The sequence below is a fragment of the Aspergillus clavatus genome, genomic scaffold (assembly GCF_000002715.2).
Source record: "Aspergillus clavatus NRRL 1 1099423829805 genomic scaffold, whole genome shotgun sequence".
In the NCBI taxonomy this organism is placed as follows: Eukaryota; Fungi; Ascomycota; class Eurotiomycetes; order Eurotiales; family Aspergillaceae; genus Aspergillus; species Aspergillus clavatus.
The window spans coordinates 3,992,201-4,005,109 of record NW_001517094.1 but is presented as its reverse complement, the minus strand read 5'-3'; the positions used below and the strand labels follow the sequence as shown (position 1 = coordinate 4,005,109).

The following is a 12,909-nucleotide window of genomic DNA, read 5'->3' as shown; positions in this document are numbered from 1 at the left end:
GAGTCATTGGTGATGTTTCGTATGGTGAAGCCTAAATGGAGTGATGGTGGACGACTCAGTGATCAACCACCACCGTCGACCCGCCAACGCGAGACGTCATTTGTTGTAGATGAGCTTTGCGGCCTATCTACAAGAAGACCGGGTCGTGATTGATTTTGATTCGATTTGGAAACTATCTAGGTACTGTCGACCGAGGGAAAATCGTGCCACAGCTTCCAGAGCCATGGGGTTGTATACATTAAGATGTCAAAACAACAGTCTGCTTGCCTCCATTATCCGAAAACGCCGGTGAGAACCAGAAAGAATAGCGGCTGAAGTTCATGAAACGGCACCTATCCCCTCATCGGGGGGCATCAGGATCCCGCCGCCCACCAGTCGGCCCTCCTAAAGCGTTATCCACAAATTCTTGATAGCGAAACACCTCTCCTCTCTTTCCTCCTCCTGGAAGCTTCCCGCCCTTCCCACCGAACACTCTGCGCCCGGTAAACCCATTTAGTACCTCATTGATATCTCTTTCCGTCAGCGGAGACAGTCCATCGTCCGCTGCTGTGTGCATGAGGGCGTCGCGGAGCTCCGCAACGTCGATCTGACCGCTATCATCGTCGTCAAAGGCAGCCAAAGCATTAGTCAACTCCTGACGAGCGGACAGAGGGGCGAGGAGACTCGATAGGATGTTGAGAAAGGTAGGGAAGTTGATCGTTTGAGAGGCACCGGGAGGGAAGAACTGGGAAATGATAGAGGCATCCTGGCCTATCATAAATCATTGAAGTCAGCTGGGAGGAATGGCCGGCCAATATTCGCCCGGAGAGGGCTGTTGACGAACCGATGTTGATAAGGACATCGGCGACGTCATCCTTGTCCACAGAACCGTCGTTGTCTCTGTCCAAGACCTGAAATGCCTCTCTGATCTCTCTCAGCTGTACAGGCGTCAACTGGGCTGCGGCGTCGCTCGAAGCCGCCATCAAGCTGGCGGTCTTGGCTTCCATGATTGAAGATGAGTCCGGGGAATTCGCGCCCTTGGTAGGCGACGGTGGTACTTCCCTTGTGAATCTAGGCTGCGGGATGGGATCATGGTTCTTCAGCGAAGCGTCGTCATCCTCGGCAACTGTATAGGTCTGATTCAGTTTGCTGGGGGACTGGACGGGGGTATATCCTCGGCTCGGGGAGCTGCCGGGGGTGGTTTGACGGAGCGTGGGGGGGGAATTGGGTGTCGAAGGTCGACGAAACGGCGAAGCTCGAGGAGAACCGAAGGAGAGGGGAGATGGTCGAAAGGGCGAATTTGAGACCTTGATTTTGGTTGTTGTGAGCTTGATGACGCTGTTGTCAACTGGCTGCGGGGGAGTACAGCAACACACACCATGATGCAATGATCTTTCCTACAGGAATGCTCAGCAGAGAGTCTTCCAGTATACTTGGAGCTTAGAATTTTCAGGAAAACTTCCAGCAAGGTTGATTAGGAGCGGTATCACCGTGCTAGGGAGAATGTTGGTGGTGTATCTGCGCTCTCCGTTGCTCCTCTCGCTCCTCTTGCTTCTTCTCTCTCTCTCTCCTCTGCTGGACTGTGTATGATTGTATCTGCAGACAAACAAACAAACAAAACAACAGCTCGGCGGAGAGTCGGCCCGGTGTCTCTTTGGGCACGTGCTGGATCTGCAGGGATTCTTGACCTTCTTCATCCGCCGCTGTCTTGTGCAGTTGTGCTTCATAGAATTCCTCGGGGTATTATTTCCCTCTCGTCTCATCAATTGTCCATCTGACGGGGATATGTTACCACCAGGATCATGCAGACGTAGTAGATGCATTATTTCCCTCTGCCGGAATTCATGGCCTGGTACCCTGAGAACGATGGCCTTGGCATGGTTTCATATTCCACACAGAGAGCCACAATCAGTTTGAGAGTAGTGAACGTGGGATTCTGAATCCTGATCTAGTCCACCAGCACTCACTTACTTAGATTGCCGTTAGGCAGAAGCGATGCTGCTTCTGCGAAGCGCAAATCTATCAATAAGGTTACCGACTATCTACACTCTACAGAGTTTCAACCAGTCTCGCTTCCATCTCGTAAACACCTGGACAATCGACCAGTCAATTCCACCCTTTCACACTTGATGCAAACGAGATCCTCTCTCAGCTTCGAATATTGGTTGAAGCCGCAACAGGCCACGAGTCAGGGAACAAAGGAAAAATTGCAAACAACCACTTCTTCGACTGGAGTGGTTGAGCAGTAAAACACGCCTCCACAGTTTGCCGTACTTTTGTCGAAGAAGGGGGGACTCGGTGGATTTACCCTAGAGGTCTTGACTCTTGACTCTTGACTCTTGACTCTTGACTGAGTGAGACTCACTGCATGTACTCTGGAGGAAGTGTATCCTGCCACTATCTATTGCAGATGGATAGTTACTCTGGGGGTGGGAGGTGGTTTTAGAATAATTTCCTATCATGCAAGGGCCACACGGAGTATTATTGCGACCTCCTGCTGTGTGCTTCACTCCAGCCAACTTTCTGGCTCTCACGATGAGAATTGATGAATATTCCCCGCTGTGGAGCAATGTATGTGTGTTCATCTTCTTTGTGTGAAAATAATAATAGGAGGAACCATCTCCATGTGTAGTTGAATTTGTGGTAAAATATTAATGAATAACTGAGAGAAGAGATATAACCGTGATGAAGCCTCTCTCTCTCTCTCTCGCTCATCTCTTTCTCCTTTCTTTTAGTCAACCCCTGAATGGCCGTTTGGTCGATCAAACTAAGCCTCGGATCACTAACTGACTATGGCAAACGACACCCTGGGGATTGTCTATCCTCATCCATTGATGTGAGGGAAGAAAAAAAAAAAAAAAAAAAAGAGCAGAAGAAACAAAAGAAAAGAAAAGAAGCAATAAACCATGTGGTGAATTCTATCATTGATTCTCTGCGAGCAGCAGTCCTCAAATCCCTCCATTATCTATCTCTCTTATCCCTCCCCCCACTACAAGAAATAAAAGATGACCACGACTCTTCCCTTCCGACCGTCTGATGATACCGCACCACACACATTCCCTTCAGCTTCCAGTGCTTCTTCCAAGTCCAATGGCTTGCCCCAATTATCTCCCTCCCCTTCGGTCCTTAAGAATCGATCCCCCAGCAGCTCCCGATCCGTGCGTCGTCGTTCCGGAGATCATAATGTCGCCGCCCTTCCTCGTGCCTCAAAACCCCGACGATGCAGGTCGCAATATCCGCTGGACTCGCCGGAGCGTCATGTCGAGTACATCCTCGTTGCGTCCTTCCACATTGATCGTGGCCCGATCATGGAGCATCAGTATCCCGCCGCCATCAGCGGAGACGAGAGCATGCTGGCGGAGCTGATGCTCCCCGACCAAACACATGTGCGGAGCCAGGACTGGACGATCTTCTTTCTGCACAAGGATACCAGTACAGAGGAGGATGAGGATGGCTCGGCGGCTACGAAGAAGAAACGGCGGAAACGGGCGCCCGCCGACCACGATGCCGGTGATGATAGCCAAGAGGAGGATACGGATGCTCTGACGGAAGAGAGCAGTGACGAGGACGAGGACGACGGTGGCGAGGGGCCACCGTTGATGTATGTGCTGAATCTGGTCAATACGAAGCAAGACAACACAGTCAGACGGTATGTTTTTTTTTTTCTCTCCCTCTTCTCCCTTCAAACTCATGTCAGGGCGCAGCTAAGATCAACCGGCAGAGGGGCGGTCGTCAAGGCCATGGCAATCTGTACGCGCCATTCATTTCTTCATATCTACAAGGTATGCACTCATCCTTCAACTGAAAGCCATTGAGATACACTAACCTTTTGAGTCGCACAGCCCCTGCTGTTACTGGCGCTGGAGGATTACTTCAAATCGCCCTATCCCGAAACGCTTGCTACCCTCTACAATGCCGTCAATGAGATGGACCTGTCCCTGATGCCCAAGCTCTCGCTGTTGGAAAGACAGATACTGCAGGCCACCAACGTCAAGGATATGTTCATCGAGAAGTTTGAACAGATGATCCAGCAGCGAGTGGCGGTGGACGATGAACCCGCTGGGGATGAGAGCCCATCGTCGCCCAGGAAAGCCGCCTCGCGATGTGTGCTTCCCCGCGACACCCACGAGTTCGAATCGCGAGTGGTGTACAACGATATCCCGATCCCGGTCAAAGTGCCGACGGTGATCTGGCCGGAAATCGTGGGGGACTTCTCGCTCATCAAGCTCATCCAGACGTTTGCCTCTGTCCATGCGGCTACACCCCAGCCTTTTCCGCTTCACCCTCACCTGACCACCAATGGGTCCTATACACATCCGATCATCGTTCTTGTCAATGCCATGCTCACTCAGAAGCGGGTGATATTCCTCGGCCACAACCGTCCCTCGGGAGAAGTGGCCGAGGCGGTCTTGGCCGCCTGCGCTCTGGCATCCGGTGGAATCCTGCGCGGTTTCACGAGACATGCCTTTCCCTACACCGACTTGACCAAGATTGATGATCTTCTCAAAGTGCCTGGCTTTATCGCGGGCGTGACGAATCCCACCTTTGCGAACCATCCCGAGTGGTGGGACCTCCTCTGCGACCTACCCACCGGCCGGATGAAAATCAGCAGCCGTATCGAGCCCGCTCCCGTGACGGAGGGCCTGTTGTATTTCCAACAGAGTTCGTTTCTTGCGAACCACGCGCCCGTCCCCCATCCGGACCCCACGGGCGATAATGCGTTCATGGAAGACGTCCAGCGCAGCATCACGAATCGGTACGGAGAGAATGCGATCCGCGCCAAGTGGCGCGCATACATCACCAAATTCACGCGTGTTGCCGCCGCGTTCGAAGAAACCGTGTACGGGGCCTCGAATCTATACATCATCGGCCCCAACGAGGAACTATCCCCGGAGAGTCCAAGCGGTGTGCAAGCCGACCCTCTCGATCCCACGACCCTCCGCGGCCACGGCTACATCTGGCCCGACGAGGCGGCCAAACAGCGCGAGTTAGTCGCCTCGGTCTCTCGTATTGAAGGCTGGCGCACCACGCGCTCGTACTACTCCTTCATCCAAGACATCGCAGCCATGTACTTCCCCGCCCGCCCGATCCAGAAACCCGACCTGCACCACCACCACGACCGCCTGCGCACCCTGCGCCTCTCGCACCCCGACGCCGGCGCCATCTACCTCGCCCTCGCCCACGCCGTCAAGGACTACGCCGGCATCTGCCAGCTCCTGACCGTCACCCCGGAGAGCCAGGCCGGCCTCTTCTACATCAGCATGGGCCTGTTCCACCCTGACCAGACCGTCCGCGAAGCCACCGCAGACCTCCTCGACCGCCTCGCCGCGCACCCCGCCGGCCGCCACTTCTGGGCCCAGCTCGGCCGCTTCACCAAACTGGCGTACTTCCGCGTCCGACGCGAGCGCGATGCCGTGCATGGCTCCGCCGCCGCCTCGGGCTCAGGCTCCGCGTCCGCGTCGGCGTCAAAACCAAGTTCAAGCTCCGGGATCCCTCTGTCTCTCGTCGGGGTGGCGACGGGGGCAGCGGCAGGGCTGCCAGCCTCGAGACGAAGTTAGCCTCCTTGCGTTGTTGCGCAGTTTTCTTCCCCGATTTCTTTTCCCCCTTCTCTTTTTTGTTCTTGTTCTTGTTGTTGTTGTTGTTGTTTTGCCGGGGCGAGCGTTTGCCTCTAATCTTCCCCCCCTCCCCCTTGTTTGTTTGTTTTTTTTTTTTTTTTCTTTTCTTGTTTTACATAACCATGATACCACCGTCAATGTCAATGTTCAATGTAACGACAGTAAATACACCATGCCATTCTTGGATATTCTTGTCTTGGTTTCTTTCTTTCTTTCTTTCTTTCTTTCTTTCTTTCTTTCTTTCTTTTCTCTTTTTCTTGTCTACTCGGAGTCGTGTTCATGTTCGTGTTCGTGTGTGTGCGTGTCATGGCGGTATGGTCGGGTTGACATGTCGGTCATTATAGTCGGATACCTTGTGTAATAGAATGTATTTTCTGCTTGCAGTACCTGCATTAAGAGAACGGGCATCAAGGTGTGGAAGTGATTAAAATTAAAATCAAATACTATGGACAAGAAAGGGTAGATTAAAAAGAAACAAAAATAGGTGGAACAAGAAGGGAAGGGGGGGGGAAAGAAAAAAGCCAGAGAAATCCGCTGTCGTGACCCATATATCCGTGACCCTAGCCCAGAGCAAGACGCAAAATACAACCGGCGAAGACGGCGCATTCAAGAAGAAAAGAAGAAGAAAAACGACAACAACAACAACAATCAGCTGGAGAATCCAGGATCTCAAGACAAGGTCAGAAAAGCCCCAGCAGCGACGCAGCAAAGCTCACGGCCAGCACCGATCCCAGGAACCGCGCATCAGCGGGCGCCCAGCCAATCACCGATGCAGCAGAATTTTGACTGCCGACGGTGATGTTGACATTGGCGAAATTGGTGCCGCAGCGGCGGTTCAGGGTCTGGGCGGCGGGGAGGTAAGCCCTGTTGAGGGGCTGGCCGTCGACCTGGGCCCAGCGGCTGAAGATGTCCATGGAAGCCTGCAGGCAGGGGTTGCAGGTGGGATAGGGGGATCCGAGCGCGAAGCCTGCGGGGAGGGAGTAGGCGTCGAGGTTCTGCGGGCTGGAGGTGTTGGTTGCAGCGTCGACGAAGCAGTAGTCCTTTGTTGTGGGGTTCTTGAGGCATGTGGCGCGGTAGACGGGTTCGTAGGTGACCATGGCGGTGTAGGCGTCTGTGACGAGCGGGTTGCCGAGCTTGTAGTCCTTGCCGCAGGCGTCGTCTGTGGTGAGGCGGGTGGCGAGGCGCGCCATGGTGTCTTTGCATTGGTCAACGGAGGCGGCGCAGGCGAGGTCGAGGACGTGCGAGGTTGCGGCGGCGGAGGTGAGGGTGTGAAAGAAGGAGGTGGAGTCGTGGAGGAGCAGGGAGATGGCGTGGCACTTGGTGACGGTGGAGTCGGAGAGGAACTCGTTGAAGAACTTGGGACAGCTCTGGGTGGTGAAGTTGGTGGAGAGGTTGGTGTCGAACGCTGTGGGGAGCGAGTCGTTGCTTGTAGTGCCTGATCGTGCGACCAGCGGCAGCGACAATGCGTTGCTGGCATCGCCATTGTCCTCATCTGGGGCGACGAGGATGGGACGTTTGGATGTCTCGTCGCTGGGCTTGTTTTCGAGGACCCATGAGCGGTCGTATCGGAATCGTTCCTCTTGCGCACGGCCATTAAATGGCAATGTATCAGAATACGATGCGTCTAGACGATCGGCGGCGGCGATCTCTGGGGCTCGAATAGCATCGGTTCGCGGGAGGAGCATCCCATAAGTGGGTGGTGGGGCGACATCAGGAATCACAAATGCAGAGACCAGGGGAGACATGATCAGGGCCATCAGGAGGGCGATGAGTATCACATATCGAGCGGTCGGAATGGCCTTGGCTGGTTGCCGACACCGCCGGTTGACAGTTGTAGACCGCTGCAAACATTGAATCCTGCCCCAACCGGGGAGATTAGATTGTATGAAGAGTTTCATAACGGCGGAGAAGTAAATGAATGACGTTGCCAACGAGGGCTTTTGAAAAGAGTTAATACGGAGAGAGCGTAAGCAGAGGGACGGCGTCCTCAGTCTGGCTATATCATCTAAGTAATGCAAGCGAGGATAGGAACGAGTGACTATCCGCTGGAAATTATCAGAATCATCAGAAAGAAGGTAATGTAGAACAAGGAAGGTTATGACTGCCCCTGGGGGGAACAGAAGACAATCATGATCCAGCCTCCTCTGATGGGTAAGAGGGTGAAGAAGAAAGAAGCAGTTCAGGAGGCGTCCCTATCAGACCAGAACGCAAGGAAGAGAGAAAGAGAGAAGAAAAACTTCAAGAAGTTCGTGTAACTGTTTGCTTTGACTTTGGACTATTCCGTCTAGCAGGCTTGGTGGCACGTACTACCAGCCAGGCCATGGCTGTGGCCTCTGGGGGCGTCGGTACTACTCAGGCCCAGGGACCAGTAGTAGAATAGAGAAAGTTCCGAAATCCGAATGATATGACCCGAACGAGACAAAATTAGCAGCATCCAAACGACGGTCTGGCCGCATGTAGAACATCAGATCGTTAGTCTGACAGTCTGGGACTAGGAGTAAGACAGTCTGGCAATCTGGTGGAGCTGCGAACTGCAGGCTGATCGTGGTCTTGACTGTTGGGTCTGTTGCACTGACCACACTCCAGACCCTGAAAAAGGCGTTCCGTTGAGGTTCTTTGATCTTGTGGAGACCAGTAGCATGCTCTGGATATGACCCAGTTTACATTGGAGATGATCCGTCTTTGTTGTTGAGATGATTCTGAATCCAAAGAGGGTGGAAGAGCAGATGCGTTGTTGAATCCCCTGAGAGGGGTGTAGTGGTTAGTCAGCACGGAGTTCGTCAATCTCAGGCGACGACCATGGTTGGAGGTACTTGGCGGTACCTCCTCACAGCCATTCATAGCAGAGATACCTGTGAGTACACAAATCGGAGGTCAGATACCGAAGGACCAATCAGGGCGCGGGAAAATTCCCCTCCATCGGTTCCCCATCCAGAGTAATCTGTACAGAGTATGTTTCATTGAGGCTGATGGGATATCAAGACGTCGCGGGTTATTGTTAGGTCCTATTATCATCATCATCATCGTCACCTTGAGTGCATGGAGTGATTAGCATCATCAATCCTATATCTCGACCATCCCTAATCGTTCACTTAAGATCGAAGTCCAATAATTACATTCCACCCCCACCATGTCCTCTGATCTTTCGGTACCCGAGACTCGGGTGCTCGCCATCGCCAGCCATGTAAGTATCCGTTGCTTGTCCCTTGAGGTCAACTTTTGATTGATTGACAATCGTCATAGTCATGATGGCAGTACTGACGGAGAGTAGGTTGTCTATGGGTACGTGCTCTGCTGTGTCACTGGTATCTTGCTTATTGGAGTTACAATGCCACAATGCAAGCCTTTCAACCATATCTCGTCAGACTCAGCTAACCCAGGGGGAAACGAATCAGATATGTCGGTAATAAGATGGCGACGCTGGTCATGCAGTCGCTGGGCTGTGACGTTGCCGCCCTGAACACAGTTCACTTCAGTATGCTGACATTGTCCTCCTGCCCACCGTTGTGGGCCCGAACTGACTGGTATCGACAGGCAATCATACTGGGTACAGACAGTTCAAAGGCACAAGGTCAACCGCTGAAGAAATCAGCGACCTGTACCAAGGTCTCACTCAGAGTCTTCTCACGGACTTTGACGTGATGTTGTCTGGCTATGCGCCCAGCGCCGCTGCTGTAGAGGCAGTAGGTGCCATTGGTCTAGATCTGCAGCGCAAGGCCGAAGCCAAGCCTGGCTCCTTCTTCTGGAGTATGTGCAGTTCTCCTTGCCCCAATTTCCCTATCAACAGCTGACTGTCGAAGTCTTGGATCCCGTCATGGGCGACCAGGGCCGATTGTACGTCAACGACGATGTAGTGCCTGCCTACAAGAAGATCATCCACCACGCTGATCTAATTCTTCCCAATCAATTTGAAGCCGAGTAAGGAGATCTGCGTTTTCTTCCAGTTGTGCTGTGAACTCTTATGGTTAACGCCGAACCCCCTCCCACGCTAGAGTCCTCTCAGGAATCAAAATCACCTCGCTCAGCACCCTCGCAGAAGCCATCACCGTCATCCACGCCACCTATTCCGTCCCCCACGTCATCATCACCTCCGTCCAGCTCTCCAAACTCTCCCGGTCCTCCTCAACCCCAGCAACCCCACCAAACAGCCTAACCGTCATCGGATCCACCACCAAAACAGACGGCTCGCCACGCCTCTTCCGCGTCGACGTCCCCGCCCTGGACTGCTTCTTCAGCGGCACCGGCGACATGTTCGCTGCGCTGACAGTCGCCCGGCTCCGAGAGGCAGTCTTCGCGGCGGGGCCTAGCCTCCGCAGCACCAAGTCGTGGGTCTCGCCGGACGACGTCCCGGCCACGGAACTGCCCCTCGCCAAGGCCACTGTCAAGGTGCTGGCGAGCATGCACAGCGTGCTGGAGAAGACGCTGGAGGCACGGGATGCGGAGCTGCGCGCTGCTGCCATCGAGGACGAGAGTGCGGCGGGGCTGAGTGGCGAGGAGAAGGAGAAGCGCGAGTACCTGCGGCGGACGAAAGCGGCCGAGGTGCGGGTGGTGCGCAACGTCCAGTACCTGCGCGATCCGGTGATCGAGTTCCAGGCGCAGGAATGGGATAAGGCTGATTTGCCGGCGCGGCTGCAATAGCTCTTGTTGGGGACTGTAGACGTCTGATAGATCACGATAGACCCTGGAATTCCATGACTCGTACATATCATGAACCAACCTCTGGAGTACTCAGGTAGACAACCAATCCCAATGCATCAGGGGGAAATCATTCTAGTATTCATCAAAAAAATCCTATATAATAAAAACGCTGTATCCGGATCATCCCATCCGCAAGCATCCCAACTCAAACACCCGTGCTTCCAAACCCACCCGCACCACGCACACTCTCCTCCAACTCCTCCACAACCATAACCTCAGGCGTATAGATCTACAAAGCACAAAACAAACCCAGTCAGCCCCATCACTTTGAAACCCCAGCCATACCAAAGAAAGAAAACCAGTCAAGAACAAAGAACAAGGAGGACCAAACACTCACCCTCTCCAACACAAGCTGCGCAACGCGCTCCCCAACCTTCACTGTGAAATCCACATCCGAGAAATTGAACAGCAGCACCTTGACTTCCCCGCGGTAGTCCGCATCGATCACGCCCGCGCCCGTATCGATAAAGTGCTTCGAGGCGAGGCCGCTGCGCGGCGCAACCCGACCGTCTGTCCACCGTGATCTGGATTAGTCTATGGGGGAGGGGTTTTTTTCTCACTAGGAGATAATGAGAAGGGGGGAGGGGGGAAAGCGTACATGTTCCCTCAGGCACGGCAATGGCAATGCCCGTGTCGACCAGCGCCTTGCCCTTGGCCGGGACGACGGTCTCCTTTGCGCTGTAGAGGTCGTAGCCGGCGGCGAATGCGGAGCCACGGGTGGGCGCGCTGGCGGTGTCGATGAGTTTCTTGACGAGGAGCGGGGGGAGGGGCTGTGAGATGGAGGTGACGGGGGTTGGTGTGCTGGTTGTCATCGTGGTGGTGTTGGGTTTTGTGCGTTTGGCGAGAGGTGAGGCGGGGAGGGAGGGGGGTTGGTGGGCGGGAGCTGTGGGTTGTTCACGGGATGGTGTTGATTCTTTGGTCATTTGATGTTTGGATTGGGGGTTTGACGAGAGGTTATGGAGGGCAGAGTAGAAGGTTGAAGTGGGATGGATGGTTGTGGTGTACGGAGTATGGAGCATAGCGATCGGGTTTTGGTCTGTTGGCTTTGGGAGACGCGTCTGGCGGTGAAGACGAGGGTTGGACGCGCACCGCGTTTAATTGGCTTGGCGGGTTTGCTTTGGTTGGCTGTTGTTTGTGCCTGCGGAATCGGGTGTCGCGCCCTATGGAGAACCGAGGACTGAGGAACTCCCCGCAAGGGTTTAAGCTCGGGCGAGACAGTGGGCGTGTTGAATGAACCTCGGTCCGTTTGCCGTTGGAGAGCTGGGGATGTCTGTGCCTTATTATTCCGGGGAAGATTCTACTTAATTTACTGACATATCCTCAAACCCAGTATTTCGCAGGCGGATAAATCCTTCAAGTTGAATTGTTGAGAGACCAACTCGGCGCGCCATGGCTGGAGCTATACGCCAGCCTATCGACATCCCGTCGCTGGAGCGATATCTGAACCAGAACTTACCCATCATCAAGACCCCGATTGATCTGAAACAGGTGAGTTCTGGCATGGATCCCATTTTAATTCGACTTAAGCTGAATAGCTGGTAACTCACAGTTCGGCTTCGGACAATCCAACCCAACCTACCTTATCACCGGCGCCGACAAACACCAATTCGTGCTGCGCAAGAAACCCCCAGGCAAGCTCCTGTCGAAGACCGCGCACCAGGTCGAACGAGAATACAAGATCATCCATGCGCTGGAGCAGACTGACGTCCCCGTGCCCAAGGCATACTGCCTGTGCGAGGACAGCAGCGTGATCGGCACCCCGTTCTACATCATGGAGTTCCTGGATGGGCGAATGTTCACGGATCCCGCCATCCCGGGCGTCAGCGCCGAGGAGCGCACAGCCTTGTATGAAATTGCCTCCCATCCTACAACTGCCACTAAACTAGGCTAGACTGCTGACGTATTGCGCAGATGGCGCGATGCCGTGCGCACGCTCGCCAAGTTCCACCGGGTCATCCCCAAGTCGGTCGGGCTAGAACGCTTCGGCAAGCCGGCGGGCTACTACGACCGGCAGATCGCGACGTTCACGGCGGTGTCGAACGCGCAATCGAAGGCCGTGGACGTAGAGACACACGAGCCGGTGGGCGAGCTGCCGCACTTTATGGATATGGTGCGGTTCTTCTCGACCAAGGCGACGCAGCCGGAGGACCGGGGCACGCTGGTGCACGGCGACTACAAGATTGACAACATGATCTTCCACAAGACGGAGCCGCGGGTGATCGGCATCCTAGACTGGGAGATGGCGACGGTCGGGCATCCGCTGTCGGACTTCTGCAACCTCACCAGCCCGTACTTCCTCGACGGAACGGACCACAAGACGGCGGACTTCCAGCCCGGCGCGACACCGGGCCTGCCGAGGCGCGCGGACTGTCTGCGATGGTACGCCGAGGTGGCCGGGTGGGATCCCACGCCGGATATCCTGTGGGGGGATGCGTTCTTCTCGTGGAGGAGCTCAGTGATCATGCAGGGGATCGCGGCGCGGTATGCGCTACGGCAGGCCAGCAGTGCGCGGGCGCAGGAGTATGCGAGGAAGACGAAGCCGTTTGCGCTGGAGGCGTGGGAACGGGTCAAGAAGGTCCAGGAGCAGGTGCAAGTGCGCCAGAGGGGGAAGCTATAA

At 54.6% G+C, this 12,909-nt stretch overlaps 6 protein-coding genes across 6 annotated transcripts, besides 6 other annotated features; 3 read left to right on the top strand and 3 right to left on the bottom strand.

Moving 5' to 3' along the window:
- Nucleotides 1-340: 340 nt before the first annotated feature.
- On the bottom strand, nt 341-1,360 carry ACLA_031410 (putative calmodulin; the record flags this gene model as incomplete). The annotated part of the gene is made up of 3 exons (XM_001269833.1): nt 341-750; nt 824-1,286; nt 1,358-1,360. 3 exons carry the CDS (start codon nt 1,358-1,360, stop codon nt 341-343), a joined length of 876 nt encoding a protein of 291 aa, XP_001269834.1.
- Nucleotides 1,361-2,296: 936 nt separating this feature from the next.
- Nucleotides 2,297-2,331: a microsatellite.
- Nucleotides 2,332-2,671: 340 nt separating this feature from the next.
- Nucleotides 2,672-2,703: a microsatellite.
- Nucleotides 2,704-2,984: 281 nt separating this feature from the next.
- On the top strand, nt 2,985-5,537 carry ACLA_031400 (AFI1/MesA family protein; the record flags this gene model as incomplete). The annotated part of the gene is made up of 3 exons (XM_001269832.1): nt 2,985-3,628; nt 3,701-3,761; nt 3,822-5,537. The coding sequence occupies 3 exons, from the start codon at nt 2,985-2,987 to the stop codon at nt 5,535-5,537; spliced, it is 2,421 nt and encodes an 806-aa protein (XP_001269833.1).
- A 56-nt stretch (nt 5,538-5,593) lies between these two features.
- Nucleotides 5,594-5,625: a microsatellite.
- Nucleotides 5,626-5,671: 46 nt separating this feature from the next.
- Nucleotides 5,672-5,708: a microsatellite.
- An 86-nt stretch (nt 5,709-5,794) lies between these two features.
- Nucleotides 5,795-5,853: a microsatellite.
- Nucleotides 5,796-5,841: a microsatellite.
- A 421-nt stretch (nt 5,854-6,274) lies between the features above and the next one.
- Nucleotides 6,275-7,492, bottom strand: ACLA_031390 (uncharacterized protein; the record flags this gene model as incomplete). The annotated part of the gene is made up of 1 exon (XM_001269831.1): nt 6,275-7,492. One exon carries the CDS (start codon nt 7,490-7,492, stop codon nt 6,275-6,277), a length of 1,218 nt encoding a protein of 405 aa, XP_001269832.1.
- A 1,232-nt stretch (nt 7,493-8,724) lies between these two features.
- ACLA_031380 (pyridoxal kinase) lies at nt 8,725-10,232 on the top strand (the record flags this gene model as incomplete). The annotated part of the gene is made up of 6 exons (XM_001269830.1): nt 8,725-8,778; nt 8,866-8,876; nt 8,990-9,069; nt 9,129-9,341; nt 9,395-9,512; nt 9,587-10,232. The coding sequence occupies 6 exons, from the start codon at nt 8,725-8,727 to the stop codon at nt 10,230-10,232; spliced, it is 1,122 nt and encodes a 373-aa protein (XP_001269831.1).
- A 205-nt stretch (nt 10,233-10,437) lies between these two features.
- ACLA_031370 (putative dUTPase (Dut)) lies at nt 10,438-11,104 on the bottom strand (the record flags this gene model as incomplete). Its single annotated transcript, XM_001269829.1, has 3 exons — nt 10,438-10,521; nt 10,630-10,802; nt 10,891-11,104. The coding sequence occupies 3 exons, from the start codon at nt 11,102-11,104 to the stop codon at nt 10,438-10,440; spliced, it is 471 nt and encodes a 156-aa protein (XP_001269830.1).
- Nucleotides 11,105-11,681: 577 nt separating this feature from the next.
- On the top strand, nt 11,682-12,909 carry ACLA_031360 (phosphotransferase family protein; the record flags this gene model as incomplete). Its single annotated transcript, XM_001269828.1, has 3 exons — nt 11,682-11,780; nt 11,842-12,137; nt 12,204-12,909. The coding sequence occupies 3 exons, from the start codon at nt 11,682-11,684 to the stop codon at nt 12,907-12,909; spliced, it is 1,101 nt and encodes a 366-aa protein (XP_001269829.1).